The 17923-nt window shown below is 43.4% G+C and overlaps 1 protein-coding gene across 2 annotated transcripts in view; it reads right to left on the bottom strand.

Moving 5' to 3' along the window:
• Positions 1 to 363: 363 nt before the first annotated feature.
• Positions 364 to 17923, bottom strand: part of ZSWIM4 (zinc finger SWIM-type containing 4) — a 28311-nt gene continuing 10751 nt past the window's right edge. The window contains exons 3-14 of one of the 2 annotated variants that reach the window (XM_029283736.1): positions 10104 to 10460; positions 8634 to 8782; positions 7398 to 7548; positions 5865 to 6057; positions 5263 to 5582; positions 4671 to 4808; positions 4061 to 4315; positions 3231 to 3366; positions 2721 to 2878; positions 2390 to 2553; positions 1449 to 1530; positions 364 to 1250 (exon numbers count right to left, since the gene is read on the bottom strand). In XM_029283736.1, the coding sequence (XP_029139569.1) occupies positions 364 to 1250; positions 1449 to 1530; positions 2390 to 2553; positions 2721 to 2878; positions 3231 to 3366; positions 4061 to 4315; positions 4671 to 4808; positions 5263 to 5582; positions 5865 to 6057; positions 7398 to 7548; positions 8634 to 8782; positions 10104 to 10460 (2990 nt within the window). The remainder of the gene's footprint in view (positions 1251 to 1448; positions 1531 to 2389; positions 2554 to 2720; positions 2879 to 3230; positions 3367 to 4060; positions 4316 to 4670; positions 4809 to 5262; positions 5583 to 5864; positions 6058 to 7397; positions 7549 to 8633; positions 8783 to 10103; positions 10461 to 17923) is intronic. The other variant, XM_015813955.1, reaches the window with a different exon arrangement.

Here is a 17923-nt window from a genome sequence, read left to right as displayed (position 1 = left end):
TCAGGCTCAGATCCTTCCTGCATTACTGACAGGGCCAGTGAAAGAACTAGAGAGACCTTTTCACAAGAGTCTGTGCCCAGCACCAGGGATGCAGGCCCCCCTCCCTCACTTCTGAGGCTCCTGCCTGAAGCCCATCTGCTCAGGTCTCCATCTGGGGATGGGAGGAGAATGCTCATAGACAAAGAGTTCCTGAAGGTAGGCAGCAAACTCAGGCTCTGCCTGGCCACAGATTCAGAACACTGTGCCCCAAGGAAAACTGATCTTTCTGCCCCCCCCTCCAAGCCAGAGTGCTTCTGATCAAGGGGGAGAAATGTCCCTCTGATTGCTCCCCCTAAGTCAAAGCATGTTTTCCCAAAATACCCCCTAGCCAAAGCGTTCCCGTACAAGCAACATAAGTTTCTTCTTGCCTTTGTAAGTTTGTTTGAGATTGTCAAGGAACTGGCTAAAGCGTAGGTGCCCTTCGTGGGCCATCAGGAAGGTCTCACGGGCTTTTCCCAAGAACTCAATGAATTCACCATAGTGCCGTGGACTGATGTGGGTGAGGCGTGAATGGGTGGTGCTGATGTAAGCAGCCATGGCGGCCTCCAGCAGCTGGCAGAGTGGGGCCTTGTCCATGGCAAAGAGCTTCCCGCCAGTACCTGTGCTGCCTGCCCCACGGCGCCCTCCGCCCATTGAAGCAAGACCTGGGGGAGGAAGGCTCCAACGGTGCAAGATGTCAGAGAGCATGGGGGCACACTGCACGCTCTTGATGACAAGTGGGACAATGGCGGCCAACTCGTTCTTCCCCAGGGACTGGCTAAGGGAGCAGGCCCACAGGACATCGTTGAGTGCTGGGTGGGTGTCCTGGTTGAAAGCAATGTTGAGGTGTGAGAAGGCCAGAGTAGCCAGCTTGTAGGCACGAACGGGCAGCCCACGGTGCTCCATATACCGGGCTATGGTGAACAGGTGGGAGTGGCCCATGCCAGCTGAGGCTGCAGAATCTAGCACAATCTGGTAGGCTGCCTCGAAGGCTGCATGGTTCTTCTCACATAGTGTCAGGGCTGGCAAGGCACAGTTTTGTGGGTCCTTCATGGCACACTGCAGCGCCAGTGTCCGGGCACAACTGCACAGCTCATCCCGTTGCCCAGTACTCAGGCTCAGCCTCAGCAGCGTGGCATGTGTGGTCCCGGTCACTGCCACAATAGTTGTAGCCTCGATAGGTGTGAAGAGTGTGTACCAATTCTGCATAATATTCATCAGGGCCTGAACTCCTAAGAGCAGGGAAAGTGGGGGGAAACTTGGGGTTAGCCACAAAATAATCAAGTACTCACATTCCAAAGGGAAAACCCAAAACCAGCATGGGACTTATGTGGAGGTAAGCAGAAAAAAAGCCAGACCCATCCTAAATTCTGGGAAACCTCAGAACAATCTACAAGAGGAGCATACACCCAGTAGTCCCTTTTACTCACCTATCTCAGTGGCACAGCTGACCAACCAGCGCACCATTTCCCTACGACGCCAGGTCATGGTGTTGAGCGTCATGCGCATCACCTAGGGGAGAAGCGGTGGAAAGTGGTAAAGTGATAAAGAAAAAACGAAACATGCAATCCCTTCTGCGCTGGGTCCAAGCAGTTTGCTGCTTGTGCAACCCAGCATCTGTGTCCATGGGTGGCCCTCAGGTAAAACAACTTCCTCAACGTTTCTCAACCGTGGCAGTTTGTAGATATGTGGACTTCATTCCCAGAATTCCCCAGCCAGCTTGCTGGAGGATGGGGGGGGCTGATGCCGGGAGCTGAACTCTACGTATCTTCAAGCTGCCAAGATTGAAAAGCACTGCTCTAAGGTGCAATCTGGAAGGAGAAGTGGATGAATAAATAGCTATTGCCTGGTAAGAAATGGCATGTCTGCTTCCAAGAGAAAGATATGCTAAAACGCTGTGCTTCATCTGAGTGCCAAGCAAGTACCTGAACAAATAAGAACTGGAAATTCCCAGCAAAAAGCAAACTACCAGGGATTCATTTCAATAACCATTATTTATCATAAGGCAGAAGCCAGAAGCCATTAAGAACAAAGACCTTAAGAGGCACAGAGTTAACGCACCTCAAAACTATCATTTATTTCAAAAAGGCATGAACAGAAAAACTTGCTAGAAGATTGTACCCTAGTTTATTGTATGTGTTTGGGAGGGTGATATGTTGCTATATGAAATGGAATCTATTACAGAACCATGTCAGATCAAAAATGGTTCTAACAAAAGAGTGCCTGTCTAATTTTTTTGTTACACATCCTCTATTGCAGTTTTTCCCAAATGTGTCCCCCAGATGTTTTGGTCTATCATCTTCCTCAGACAACAGCAAAGTAGCCCTAAGGGACCCCTCCCAAAGAATCAGAGGCCCAGATGTACCCTCACCTGCAGGCCAAGCTCCAGGGAGATATTAAGTAAGGTGGTATCTGGAGGAGTGTTGGCTGGTGTGGCAGTCTTGCAGGCATCTTGGGCCAGTTTGAACAGCAAGGCTGGTGAATGAATATTCTGCTGGATGGAGCCCAGGACCATGCGCAGCCAGTTGGGGTCACCTGCAGGGAGTCATAATAAAAGTCCACAGTATGAGACGCCTGCCTTGGAGCTGAAGACAGGCCCCAGTCTTCCCACTCGCTATTCTGAGGAACAAGGCCTTTCAGAAGGGAAGACGTTGTGAGCCCCCAGACCCCTGACCTCTGCTCTCCTCCAGCACTGGATCTACCTTTAGCAGCTGTAAGCATAGCTGAGGCGAGCTCGCACTGTCGAGTCTCTAGGTGACCAAGGGTAAACCAGCGGGGGAAGCGATTGGCCATCATGGAGTCCAGGGGATTCTGGTGCAGGATGTCATTGGCTGGTAACACTGTCTCCAATACAGGAAGCCTGTGGAGAATGGGATGGAGACAAGTTAGGCTGTCACTATCTAGAAAGCAACCAACAGATGGAATGAGCAGGCTCCAGAAAGGGAAGATTAGCTCCAAGCAGATCCATGGACAAAATGTTTAATGAGAAGGGAATGGGAATCAGACCCAGGATATAGCCCCACAGAAGAAATTCTTTGCCACGCAGGTGTGACTTTTAGGACTTTGATCTGCAACATTAAGAAGAAGCTGGAAATAGCAATCTGGAGGAGGAAGGCACACAGTGGGGGGAGGCCTAACAAAGTGGTAAATATGCAGCAAGAAATGCAGAGAAAAGGAAAGCCCAGCAAAAGGAGAGGAGGGGATGTGAGTACCTCATGGCTCTCAATGCCAAACGGTAAGCCAACTCGGGATCATAGGGCAGCATGGCAGTGAAGAGGTAACGGGCAAAAGTATGCATGGGAACGCTCTCTCGGAACACCACCTCACCAAATCCACTGAAAGGCCCTCCTAGGAGGAACAGATATGTAGATGATGAATGACGACTGTACTACAACCCAGCTCAAAGCATTCAACCAGATGCCTACGCCATAGGAGAACAGGATTTTGTCACGGTGAGGAGTAGTTCCTAAGCAGATGATGAGCCTGTTGACAGTGGTTGGTGACCTACTGATATTCCCGGTCCTTCTGTGAATACGCCCATCCCCACAGAAAAAGCATCCCAGAAGCCCATTCATGCAGAAGGTTCTTGAAGAAGCCAACTTGTCCTCAATTACCAAACTCTTCTTTCTGCCAGCTTTTCAGAATCTGGCCCTGGCCCACTGACATCAATTATATCTTCCTGCAGTAACCAGGTCCAGGTTCAGGCCCTGCAGACAGAAGTTTACTACAAGCACACAGCTTGCCGTTTTAACACGAAGCCAAAGCAAGATGGCTTAGACTCTGCTCTTATTGCATACAGGGAGCAGGAACATGCTGCCTCTAGTGACCCAGGCGCTATTTGTGTGTCCGTTTCAGAACATTCTCGAGTTGTCTGCAAAAGGAACACCCCTCTGGAAACTTATTTGCTGAGTCATTTTATCTAATTCCTTTGAAAAAGAAGGAACTCTTTTTTTCCCCACAGCGCCTCCTTTCCTGCCTTTAGAGACAAGTCATTTCATTTCCAGAATACATGAGCAACAGAGCCTCGGCCTACTTCACTAACCATCCAGCAACAAGGCCGCCTGCTTGCGGAGCACAGGAACCAGCCGCTCGTCCAGCTCCATCTCATCTAGAAGTCCAATTAATTGCTCCTCGCTGCGCACCACCTTGTCCTGGGCATAAAGGCCCTCTGGCATGGACCGCTGCTGCCCCAACCCCAGCAGGGCCACCTCCAAGGCCAGCATATAATACGACTCGCCAGGACTCGAGGGCACTGGGATGTGCTGATAGAGGGCCTTCTTGGGCTCTGCTGGAGAATCTGGAGGGGGATAACAGAGAGGACACTTGAAGAGAGGACAGGAAACAAATAGCAATAGATCCACAGTTTCCCTTACATGTGGACATCCTCTTCTCTGGAACCAGAACTTACTCAAGTGAGAAGCTCCTGCACAGATGCAGCTCAATATGCACAATGACACTTTCCCATACAACAATCACCCTTCCGCACTCTAGCAACCATTTTCCACAAGCGAAAGCAATAAGAAAACCATTGTTGTCTCTGGAAATCTGAATGGCAACTAGAGTCTAGGACTGTGATACAATCAGGGCACAGCTCTAGGGAAGAATTGGCTATTTCAACCCCACACTTTGTCTCCTTGTTCCCCCCCCAATACCTGGAAACAGGACGAGCCCCTCATCATCCATTCGACAGGCCTCCAGAAAGGTACGACAGAGACAACCAATGGGGTCCAGAGGGTGCCCAACCCATCCTTCCAAATTGGTAATGCTTGTTGTGCCTTTGTGCAAGAGCTCTGAGGAGGAAAAAATGGGGAAATGATTCTTCAGAAGTCAATCCACATGCTGTGATTTCACCAACCCCAGTTCTGGCATCTGAAAACAATTCTCTACGCTGGAAAGCCAATGGGGAAAAAAAAACCACACGAATGCATCCGTGATCACTAGAGGAATAAAGTATGAAACTAAAGTAGAAAAACCCATCACCTGTCACTCTGAACTACTAGGAGCCACTCTTTCTTCCCAGTGTTTAAAGAACTCTGCTTCTTTATACATAAATAAGTCATGCCCATACAACCCCGGTGCTCTCCTTTGAAGCCTGACCTTGGAATGAGATACCCACACGTGCCCAAGGACGGCTCTAGGATTTCCCAAGCTCCCAGGACTTTTATCCAAGAACCTTTCCCCCTGGAGAAGCTGTTAAACTGACCTCCCTACCCACCCACCCCTCTCTTTGCCTGCCGGTCTTGCCTTTCTTTTGCTGCTTGTAGCTGTCCAGCTGATGACGTCGCTGCAAGCGCATGGCGTTGACAACGGCCACTGCCAGGCGCAAGGCCTCGCGGGGGTACCCGTGGGAGCGCAAGGCATCAACCCGTGCGCAGGCCATGGGAAAGGCATCGCCCAGCCAGAGTGGATGGCCTTGGGGATCAAAGCCCAACTTGTCACCACCGCTCTTCAAAGAGACACCATAGCAGTCACTGCTCAAGATCTTCTGCAGGTGGCAGTCCCCCCAGCGAAGCTCAGCAGCCTTGATGGCACGCCCAAAGACTGTCTGTCGAGCAGCGGCTGCCAGGGAAGAAACCAGTCACAGCAGAGGTTGGAATACCTTCATTCATTGATCCAGTGTTCAAATACATGTATGTAGAATAATATAAAATAAAAATAAGCAATTTACCCGTACAGTTTACTGGTTAGATAACAACTGTATAACATTCTACGTACATGAAGAATCCGGGCAACATTCTTATAAGGTAGGACACTGCAAACTTCATCTCCCTATTACCGATAACGGCCCTGACTGAGCAACCCATTGAGTGTGTTGGAGCTGGTGTTGAAGGCTTAGAAACTCTAGAGTGGGTTTCCTACCTGGGCCGCGATTTAGATTAGATGACAAACTGCTGTTGGTTCCAACACTGTCACAGGAGTAGTTACCCTCCTCCAATGGACAAATGTCCAGCTTATTCCACTTCTTAAGAAGCTGTAGCCAAACTGCCCGCTCTTCCAGCTTACAATGTGGGCTCAGAACCACACATACCCACAATGCACCTAAGACATAAAGAGGAAGTAACGCATAACAAGGTAAGCAGAAGCACAAAGTCAAATGCAGAGCCAAGGTTACTGTCTGAAGTCTACTGAAATAACAGTGGTGTGAAAACTCAGATCATTGACAGGCCAATTTCGGGGGGGGGGAGCCCATTCAGGAACTCCAGCATGGAAGAAAAGCATATATGCAAGAAGTAGCATACTATTTAGTAAACAAGTTGCAGCAGGGCTCAGAGGACTGGTCATCAGAACAAAGATGCAAAAAGCTAACAAGAGAGAGAGAGAACAGTGTGGTTTAATGTTTAAGCTGTTGGATTAGAACAGGCAAATTTGGTTCAGGTCCACCCGTGGATCTAATGGCTCAATGGATGACTCCAGCCACTCTCACTCAGCCCAGCCTGTCTTATAGAATTGTTATGGGGTAAATAGGAAGAAGGAGAAATATATTATACCACCTTTAATTCCTGGAGGAAAAGCAAATATAAATCTCTCTCTCTCTCTCTCTCTCTCTCTCTCTCTCTCTCTCTCTCTCTCTCTCTCTCTCTCTCTCTCTCTCTCTCTCTGTGTGTGTGTGTGTGTGTGTGTGTACACACTTTCTTTCTCTAAATAAAGACAAGTTAGAATTCAGCCTCTTGGATAGGGCAAAATTCTGTCCAAGGAATGGTGGCTTAGAACTAGTGCAGCTATGAAATGACATGCTTTTTCTTCTCCATCCCACATAATGATATAGAAAAATAGGCTTTGGGTTTCATGACATAAGAACCACTGGAATAGAATTTTGTTTTAAAAAATCTGGCTATAAAGCTTGCGTTTTACTATGGACTAGTTTTTAACACTTGATAAGACAACCATTAATAATCGTGTGATGAAAACCATCACCCTCATGTTACTGCTCCTGAAGGTTATCCAATTTGACATTTGTCTCCAGTTTTCCTGTCTGGTAAGGCAATTTCTCAGGTCAAGAGCTTAAGTGTCATACAATCATTCCCTGAAACTTTCCTACAAATCTAAAATTACAAAAAGTTATTCCCAGTGAGTGACTGAAGGAAGAAGTAGAATTTTTTCCAAGTGGAAAGCTTAAATGGATTGTAGAATTAATCAATAATGTTCTTCAAAAAAAAAAAACAAGAAAAGAAAAACATGTGGTATCAGGTGAATTAAACATCATCTATTTAGAGGCAACAAGCTTTTTTTGTCTTCAGGCTCTGGACTTGTATTTTCAAACTTCTCCTGCAAACTTGCATTTTAAAACAAAAGTCTCAATTCTGTATCAGCTTACCGAATTCACCTAATGTCATGAAAAGCCTTGGCCATCCTCTCTTTTGGGCAAGCCCTTCACTTACCAAGTTCATCCCAGAGTTGCCGGCACTTGTCAGTCATGCCTGCTCCCTGCTGCCGCCAGAGTGCCAGACGTGGATCCTGCAGAAACTGCTCTGTCATCAGGATGAGCATCCGTGCACCATTGGAATCCCGCATTCGTAGCATTTCCCGTACCTGGGGAAAGACAGAAGTGACAATTGTAGAGGAGAGGGACACCCCACCTCCCAAAAAACCCTAACCAAACTTTGCGGTCTATCAAAACAGCAAATCAATTTCCCCTAATTTGCTGCCTTCCAGATGTGAAGCTCCTAGCACAGTGGTTCTCAACCTTTTTAATGCCGCGACCCCAACCGGTCGTAAGTCGAGGACTAAACCGGTCGTAAGTCGAAGACTAAACCGGTCGTAAGTCGAGGACTAAACCGGTCGTAGGTCGAGGACTACCCAACCGGTCGTAAGTCGAGGACTTTCCCTGCCCAGGAGCGCCGCGCATGCGTGGTTCCGCCCCCTGCGCCGGCCGAGGTGTAGCTGGCAAGCAGCAGAGACGGAGCAGGCCGACCACCAGCTGGCCCAGCCCAAGGGAGGTAAGGCACCCGCCGGAAAAGGGGAAAAAAATGGCGGACAAAAAAAATGGCGGACAGCCTTGCTTGGCGACCCCCATGAAATGGTCGATCGACCCCAAATGGGGTCCCGACCCACAGGTTGAGAACCACTGTCCTAGCATCTCCAGAGAACAGTAATGTCGCCAAAGGTGACAGGAATTATAATCTGACACATCTGGAGGAAGCACATTGGAAAAGCTCACCATAAAGTCATGATGAAACACTGTGGAAATCTCACTTTCCATCTACAAATGGAGCTTGACTTCTCCATTCTGATTGCACTGATGGTAAGATACTTTAGTATTTAAAAAAACTTACATTTTAAACCACCTAGTAATATGCATATGGACAACTTTCAGATCATTTCCTAGTGCAGGCTGCCTTTTTATTCCAAGTCTACAAGCACCTTCAACCCAGCGTCTACAAGCAGCCCTACCATAGTTCAAACATAGAAAAGGGACTTCCCCATCACCCTTAAAAGATAAAGCCCCAATTTACACAAATTATCTGTAGGGGAAATATTTTCCTCCTGACAGGATGGTTGTTATCTCCACAATGAGACACAAAGATCCTTGTTCCATGGTAGCAGAGAAGAACAGCGACATAGCTCCACTAATAGAAGCGTGATGGGCTGGGCAACAAATGAATGTCAGTTTTTACCTTATTGAACATGGACTGAAGCTGCTTGCTTGCTCCATAATAACCCCCATTGGACAGTAGCTGCTTCACTTGTTCTTGGATCTGCTCCTCATCCAAGTGCCAACAGTTTGCATCTTCAATGCCAGCACCAGCTGTGGGATCTGGAGCACCTGGGAGGAGATGGCCAAACATTAGATGCTACATACTACTAATCTTCTAATGCTCCCTAACTCTGAAGGCATTGGATTTTTGTAGAAATTAACTAGGCCTAACTTTCTGCTTAGATATTACACACAGCAAGTATTTTCAAAATGATTCAGAAGAACTGCTTCAGGTATCTGTTATTCATTAAGTACACATTTTTCAGGCTTCTATGGAAAAGTGACAAAAAGATGCTACTGTTTCACGGAATCAATTTGTTAAGATTAAGGCAGCAGCATGGTTTTTATACTTGCAGAACAGCCTGAAAAGGGTCAAGTTCTAATAAATGACAAAAAGGTATTTTGTTCACATGAGTTCTTATGAACATATATTATTATTCCATAATAATAATGGATGGTTATTATGCCTCTACAGAGAAGGGGAGGCATAGTAATCTATCTTTAAATTTTCATTATTAAGAGAAGATATTTGCAATACCAGTACATGATTATCTCAAAGGACAGTTATATACATTTTAAGAAGTTTATTAAGGGTGAAATAGAATCAATCAAAGATACACAACCTGTACGTAAAATTTGCTTATCATAAAAAGTTGGAACTTCTAAAAGCTCTGAGAGGGAATGATAAGAGCTACTGGAGTCAGTTTGGTTTAATGGTTAAGGCACCAGACTAGAAACCAGGAGACTGAATTCTAGTCCCACCTTAAACATGAAAGCCATCTAGGTGACTTTAGACCAGTCACTCACTCTCAGCCCAATCCCCTCACAGGACTCTTGAGGGGAAAATAGAAGGAGGAAGGAATAGCATATATATTTGCTACCTTGAGTTATTTATAAAAATAATAAAGGTGGAATATTAATAAATAAGTGAAGCCATATAAGAAGCTATCTGCATACCTTTTTCGAAGGACATCTGATTAATGACCTGAGGGTATTAGAATGTGATGGCATGCTGATTTTATATCCTACTAATGGCAGTATGGTATTGTTATACAATGAAAGATTTGTTTCTGTTTGTAATTAAGACACTTTGCCCATTTGTTTATTGCTTCTGCAACCTGGTGCCCTCCCAGTATACTGAATCTAGACACATTCTGGAATTTCCAGCTGGCTCTGGCTAGGATTGATTGGAATTACGAATGAAACTTGGGGCTTTTTTTCAGTTGTCAATTAGGAAGCCTGGCAATCAGTTCTCGGTTTCCTCCTCTGTTTTTTCATGCAGTCTGATAAAACAGGGTTGGGGACATGTAACCAAGGCTGGTTGCTAAAGCCCCAACCTACAGCCATTCCCTGCCTCTCCCCGGGATCCAAGGCCAGCCCAACTTCATACCATGCACTCGGTTGATCTCAGAGCCCAGCAGCAGAATCTCATCAGCCAGCCTTTGAGCTGTCGGCAGCACTTCAGTGTGGTGGGCGCTGATCAGGTACTGCACAAACTTCTGTAGCTGATCCCGGTTCATTTGGGACAAGGTCTCTGAGATAGGCAGGCGCAGCTCCACCTGGTGGGCATGTCGGATGCGATGCAGGGACAGAGCCACCACGTGAGCACAGTAGAAGATGTCTCGGTTGTCACAGGCACAGCTAACCGATGTGATTTTGCAGCGGTCAAAACTGATGGAGACATGATAACTGTGCTCTGGCTCACTGGGGCCGGGCGGTTCTGTCACAATGCCACTCAGGTGGAAACCTGTGCATTCAGGAAGGAAGATAAACACCAGCAGTGAGCCTACAGCTTGGAGCAAAAGTCCATCAAATCTAGAAGACTGACATGAAAGAACAGTAGGCATAATTAGTTTTACTAGTAAAGTGGGCATGGATGAATTGGATTCTGAGGTGTAGTTAGGATGTCAAATCTTAGGATCTTGAAGCAATAACACAAAAGCTGACCTAATGCCCATGCTGAGAGAGTCATTCACAGAAGCATTAGCACCAACTCCGCAGTGAACAGAAACTGAAAGACCGACCAGGAATCTGACCCACAAGGGACTCAGACTGCTTTAGAAATAGCTCAATCATAATACAAGTCTTACTGAGACAGTACTGCCAATCCAGCGGATTATCTAGATGGGAGCGTTAGAGTAAAGAAGATGAAATCATATCCCTCCTAAACTGGAAGCTTTTTCAAAGCTCCTCTCCAATGTGTCTCCAACCCAGTACTTCTGGAAAGGGGATGGGATAAGAGTCACAGACCGAAATAACAGGGGTGGAGGCAGAGGCTTCAGAATAGGGCCATAGGAGGGGTTGCTGGATTGCACTGACCAAGCAGATGAGTCATATGTGATGAAAGTGGGCATCCTCACCAAACCAGTTGGGCACAAGGCCACACCCCCAACTCTGCTGTGTCACTCCAAAGAAAGGATCCTCTGCTACTATTGCCAGCTTGATATGGGTGACTCACATTAACTGCCTGATTTGGACCTACACCCAGGTAAGCCTTGCCCACACCTCTAAGGTAAGAGAGTCACTGGCTATATTTGGAATAACTATAAATAGAAAAGGGAACTTTCAGAGGTACATCTGAAGTAGTCAAGTGTAACCAACCCCCCTCATGATGGAAATGAAAAACAAAGATCCAAGGCTTTGCAAAATTACTTTCATCCTAGCACAGTCCAGGCACAATTCATTATAATACACCAGACTGGGAGGAAAAAACAAAATCTAGATTGTACTTAAATGTTTCAAGTAAGTTGGGGCACATGGCTCAATAGGACAGATCCGAAATATCAGAGATCACATGTACTGAATTGGTAATTATAGACACAATGGCTAAAATAGATTATCTTGTGCTAAAAATATGTAAATCTTTGATGCAATAACATGACAGGTATTGGGTATCTTTATGTAAAAGATCTTTTGATATTTTACTGCTATTTTAAAATATAAAGATAGCATATTCCTAAAAGATTCTTGCACTTAAACTGCAAAATTATATGCCATTACAATTTCTACTAACCTTATTTGAGTATATGAACCCCAACATATTTTCTGCTGAATAATACTTTTTTCAAGGTGGATATGCTCAGGAATACTCATTTACACCAATAAAAAGTTTGTACATTAGTTTATATTTCCAAATGTATCTCCAAAATATGTCTTGAAATACAATTTCCAACATTCTTAACTAACATACCATTACGTCTATCACATCAGAAAGACATCAGGTCAACATGAATAAAAAACAACTTAAAGTAGCAACGCAGAAGCTGCATAGTATAATACAAGAAAAGTCCAACTGAAGATGTATATCCCCAAAGGAGTTCCCAAAGGACCAGTCTTGGGGCCTATTTGACTAATATTTCATTGATGAAATATAATAAAACCTGGAGAATAGGAAATTATAGGTTTTTATTTTCCTCTGGATTTAGGATAAGGAAGGTGAATGAATGATTTCATCAAGCAGAATGAAAGAAATGGAACAAAATCTACATATTCTGGAAATACCGCATTTTAAATGATTAGTAAAGAACTGGTCATATGAAAATAATAGATGAAGAAAGAACTGAAACTTGCTCAGTCACACAGTGTCATGTAGTTGCAAAGTATGGAGATGTCATTCTTGGTTACCCAAGGTGGAGTAATTTCAGGAAGCTTTGAGAAGCATTCATATTTTTTGTATAGGTTCTCACAAGAGCCCATCAGGAGTGCAGTTCTGGTCACCCATTTTCAAAGAAAAAGAATTTCAGCTGAAGCAGATACAAAGAGGAGCCAACTAGTATACTTAAGACTAAAGAACAATGATTCAAAGGAAGCTAAGACAATGATGATGCAAACAGATAACGTAACAAGATAAAGCAAAAAAGCATTAATTAAAATGTAATTAATAAATTTATACCAAAAACTTGGAGTTGTGAACGTGAGCATAAGATTGAAATACTTATTTCATAAAACTGAATATCACATTTATAAAAAAATTCAGTTTTATGAAATAATTATTTCCACGTTTTGGCCTCCCTTTTATACCTGGCTCTGTCTCTTTAGCTATCATTTTGTACTTCTCTGTATGGGGGATACCAGATTATATAGTTAAAAACAATCAACAAGTAGATGGCACATGACTAAGTCTGCATATCTAACACTGTGACACAGAACTAGAAACAGGAAATAGATTTGAAAATTAATAGAGATACATGATTGTTCAACTGCTCATAAAATAGTGCAATATCCATAATGCAGTTCTTATTAATATTTACTGAGCACAAGATTTTAAGATTTTGTAGTAACTTACTCTGCTGCCAAACAAATAGAAGCTGAGCATTGTAGGTTCACACTAATTAAGAGACTGATTATATTATTTGGTATAGGAGAAACATATTATAGAGATATTTGGAGAATTATGTATTTTAATTACCAAGAGTACAAACTTTTTAAAGCTTGGTTATATTTTAAAAGGGCAATTAAATCTGCAAATTCAAATTATTAACAATTGTACCAACAACTAAAAGTCCAAATAATGAGGGTTCCTTCTGCCTTCTGCGTCAACCCAGGGCTCTGTTCTTTGGCTGCCCCAAAGTTGCAGGGTTTTACTGTTGCTTTTATAGACAATGGAATGTTTAAGGCGAAAGGGCATATCCCACTGGCAGTGGGGCCTTTAACAAGATTATATCCAAGTATGAAAAACTGATGCAATAAGCTGTGACAAGAGACTTATTATTTGGGCTTATACCATATCCACATTGGGGAGGGCAGTTATAAGCCCATGGACCCCTCTCCCCCCCCCCTCTCTCTTCTTACAGTTATTCTTTGGGGATAGGGAAGCTACAAATTAATCAAAATAATGGATCTAAAATCAGATTATGTAATTATTTAGTACAAGAATCTGGGACTCTGTCATTTCAATTTTTGCATACCCGTGCTTCCTGCAAAATAAGACCCTGTCTTATGTTGTTTTTTTGCCTCCAAAAAGCTAAAGAGGCATTATTTTCTGGGGATATCTTATTTTTTCCACTGTCTCACCTCGCCGCCGTGGCACCAATGGCCCTGTTCAGCAGGAGCCTGTGTGGCCGCCACTGGCCCACTTCTTCTGCAGCCGTTCGCCAATGTTCGCAGGCCTTCAGGTTGAGCATGTGTCAACCCGGGGCTCCGTTCTCGGCTGCAGAGGCCTTTCCTGAAGGCCTCTGCCGGCAAAACAGAGGTCGGGGGCAACACGTGCAAGCATCGATGAGTGGCTGGAGAAGAAGTGGGCTGGCGGCAGCCACATGGGTTCCTGTTGGACAGGGTTGTTGGTGCCGCCACCACGAGGAAAGGCAGGTGTCAGGGTGTGGGAAACCTGGCTGTGAGGGCCCTGAGGTAAGCGGGTGCAGGATGTGTGGGGCAGCTCCAACCCCCTCCCCCACCTGCCTTGCCTCACCTTCTGATGGCGGCACCACGAACAACCAGACGGAATGGGGGGTCGGCCAGCTGCGCAGGTTCTTAAATAGGGCTTATTTTGAGGGTAAGACTTATATTAGGTGCACCCCTAAAAATCAAGCTAGGGTTTATTTTCAGGGAGACACAGTATTTATGTTCCAGGATTTCAGTTTAAAAAGAGATGTAGTATAATAATTTGAGGAAGCATTTTGTGAAATGGTCAAATGTAGAATGGACTCGGTGAGCTGTGTATATTATAGATTAAATAAATCTAACTTTCTATAATTAGAGACCAAAAAATATATAACTTTCCTGAAATCAAACCACCATTTTCAATTGCATATTAACAACCAGTAGTTTCTCAAGTATAGTCAGCAGCTGTCAAGGTTTGGTACCAGAGCAAAGTAGTATCTTTTTTTCCTTTTCCTTTTTCAAGCAGCAACATTTACAGTATCATAATATGTTAGTGTGATTCATTTTTTTCTTCTGTGTCACTGGAGTATCAGTAACCATGTTTGGATGATACGTTTCCAGCTTGTTTCAATGAACTGCATTAAGAATCCCCTGGGCATATTTGAAGCTAACCCTATGCAAGTCCTGGTGTGAAAAAACAGGCCCAATAAAAACTTCTTACATTCACTGTAGACAGTATCAATCTTTACTATTTTAACTTTATTTTAGGGTTTTTCCCCCCAAAGACGTTTTTTGATCTGTTTCAAAAGCACAGCAGATTCAAAACATTCAACATGCAAACAGCCTTGCAAAACTAGTTTCCCCCTCATTTAGAGTACCTGTATTATTAAGCTAAAGCTTGAATAATTTGAATGCATAATGCAAAAAGACTAGAGTTGGAGTGTGTGTGTGTGTGTGTGTGTGTATTCCCAGTTTAGGCTTCAGAAAGTTCCAAATTTTAAGAGAAATGCAGTAGAGTAAATTATATGAAGAAACCATGATGGACCTGATGCAAAATATTTTAAACCTTATTTTTTCCATGTTTTACCTAAGAATAGCTTTTGCAGCTGACAAGATGTTGTCTTTCATTAGACACGCACCATATATCACAGTTCATAATGGGTAAAAGGACAATTGATAATCTGCTCTTCTTTCACTCCTACTAGTGTCAAATTCATGGCAGCTTACTTTGTTGAACATCCTCCTACATTTTTTCATAGAATAAATTTCTTTTAAGAAATTCTTTTAGCAATTGTAAAAAAGATTCTGTTTGGAGTGCTAGCTTGGGTGATTTGGAATTTCAGATGCAAAATATTTTGTAAAATGCACTTGCTTTTAAATGGGATTGTGTGACGGGTCCAGCATGCCTTCCCTGGAAAGCCAGTGAATGATGGGGCAAACTTTTAAGATAGATGGGATCAAACCAAAAAGCTCATATGCCAAATCAAAAAAGAGCACATCAAATTTAGCAGGTCCCTGGCATGATACTGCATTGCCAATTATTGCCCTAAAGCAGTCAGGTCAGGGAACATAAACCAACTGCTAATGTTCTGTTAGCTCAGGGATGTCCAACTTTAAAGACATGTGGACTTCAACTCCCAGAATTCCCGACCCAGCATGGGGAATAAACTGTGTCCACTTAAAAGGATTGTTTGAGCCACTACAACAGCTTTGCAGAGTTTAAGTGGCTATAACATACAATTAAATGCAACAGGCATGGAAGAGGATCTGCAATCTGTGAGCAGTTGCAGTTGAGCTGTCACTTAACAGCCAGACACAGAGAACATCCCAATGTGGTGTCAATTGCAGAATCAGGCAGCCCCCAATATTGAGTTGCATAAAGATTCCATTCAGGAGGAAAAGCTAATACATAATTCTACCATGGGCTTTGATGAAATCTGAAGGCAGAGGATCACTTTTGGCAAATAGAAGTTCTGTTACATGTTTCCTTTTGCCGATCTTGATATTATTTTGAGCCAATTTCATTGGAGAAGTGAAAATCTGTCTCCTATCAGCAAAGTAAAAGATTCCAAACTCTATTTGAAAGATACACCAGTCTTTTCCAAGCACCCCAACCTTATGGTCTCCAGGTTGGTTGTCAACTTCTCTCATTACTAGTCAGCATGTTTGCAATTTTAAATGCTGAATTTCCTCTCCACCACCTCCCTAGTCAGACAAGATAGATATTGGTTAATGTTCTATATTTACATCTAGCTTGAGAATTTAACAATTTATTTTTTTAACTGGATCTAGTGGTAATAACTAGTTACTTTAATTTACTAAATCCTTCAGTTCATGGCCCGGCTATAATCAGCACTAAGTAGGAGAGAAGGTCAAACGTGTTTTACACAAGTCTTACATAACAGTGTAAACTTCAAATATGTTGAGTCTCCCATTCTCATAATTCCTAAATTGTGTGGGCCATCATATGGTCTCAAGATAGAACCAGACAAATGGATGGAGGCTAGAGCTATCAAGAGAAACTACTGTTGAATTAAATGCTGGACTGTATAAGTCTCTTTTCTTACACAGCAAGTCTTTATTTTTTCTTCTAACTATGATGTGTAGAAAATGGAAAGTGCCCTGCTATGGAAAAATTCCTTAGCCTTTACAGAGCCATAGCTATCTACTGAACCTCCTAGTCGAACTACCTAAATTAATACTAACATAGTTATTTCAAAACACCTAATTGCCAAGGTTTTCCCATAAGGCATATGGAGCTAACATCTGAGTAAACTCATCCAGACTGCACCATAGAAAGAACACCAAGATCATAGGGCATAGGATGAGTCTTTAAACAATCTACCTGCTAATTTCGATATAATATATCTTATTTATGAAGCACATTTCAAGTATTCAATATGCTGGATGCATTAAGTCAGTAATTCTTACAATCACTTTAAAGTAGGCAGTAGCAACTTCATGTTATAAGAGGGTGGGTGAGCACAAGAGAAAAATGGATGGCTTAAAGCCACTAAACAAGTTTATGGCTGCAGTGCAAGAGGAACTGGGAATTTCCTGCTATGCTGTACAGCTCCCATTCTAAGCCACTTCATCAGCTTTTCACAAAATACTCTTTGTTAAACAGGTTTTGAACATTTATGACCGTACTAAAATATGGCCTTGGATTTCATGATACAGTGCTATCTGTTAGGCCCTAGGAGTTTCCCAGAGCTCTGAATAATTTATGGAGTGTTGAAGTGAAGACAACAATGTTGGCCTTTCTTATTACTAGTGGAAAAAGTGTCAGCTTCAAATTGAGGAGGGGACAAGAAAGAAAGAGCAATGTGACTCTACAATCGGGTGCTAGCCATCCAGGACTAGAAACCTGTGCCCTTACCCCACAGAGCAATCTGTTGGTTGCAGTTGGTCCTGCATCTCATGGATAGACGGATGACTAGAATTTAGGATGCTAACTCTCCATTGGATGCTTAAAAATCTGCTTGCTTGTTTATGTAGGAAGAAAAGATAAGTGCTGTAACTTAAGCTGGTAGAATATAATGAGTTCAAACTGAAGCAAAAAGAATCAGTAACATGAAACAGCTATACAGGAAATCTACAGAGAGCATGTTTGCTGATAACATGTTTTATGGGAAAAACTGAGCCAATCCTAACATTATATTAACTATAGGATTATCCTTGCCCATTTTGTTATACAGCATCACAACATTCAGCTATAAAAGTACATGCAATTTTAATAGTTATTAATGTAAACCGAGACCCAGTTTGGTATAATGGTTAAGGCACCAAGCTTAAGAAGACCATGAGTTCTAATCCTAAATTAGATACAAAGCCAGCCACTTTCTCGTAGCCCTAGAAAGAAAGCAAGGGAAAGAAAGAAAGAAAGAAAGA

The sequence above is a fragment of the Protobothrops mucrosquamatus genome, unplaced genomic scaffold (genome assembly GCF_001527695.2).
Source record: "Protobothrops mucrosquamatus isolate PMUCROS unplaced genomic scaffold, P.Mucros_1.0 scaffold205, whole genome shotgun sequence".
NCBI lineage: Eukaryota > Metazoa > Chordata > Lepidosauria > Squamata > Viperidae > Protobothrops > Protobothrops mucrosquamatus.
Note: the sequence above shows the minus strand (reverse complement) of the source record. Positions and strands in the feature narration are given on the sequence as shown.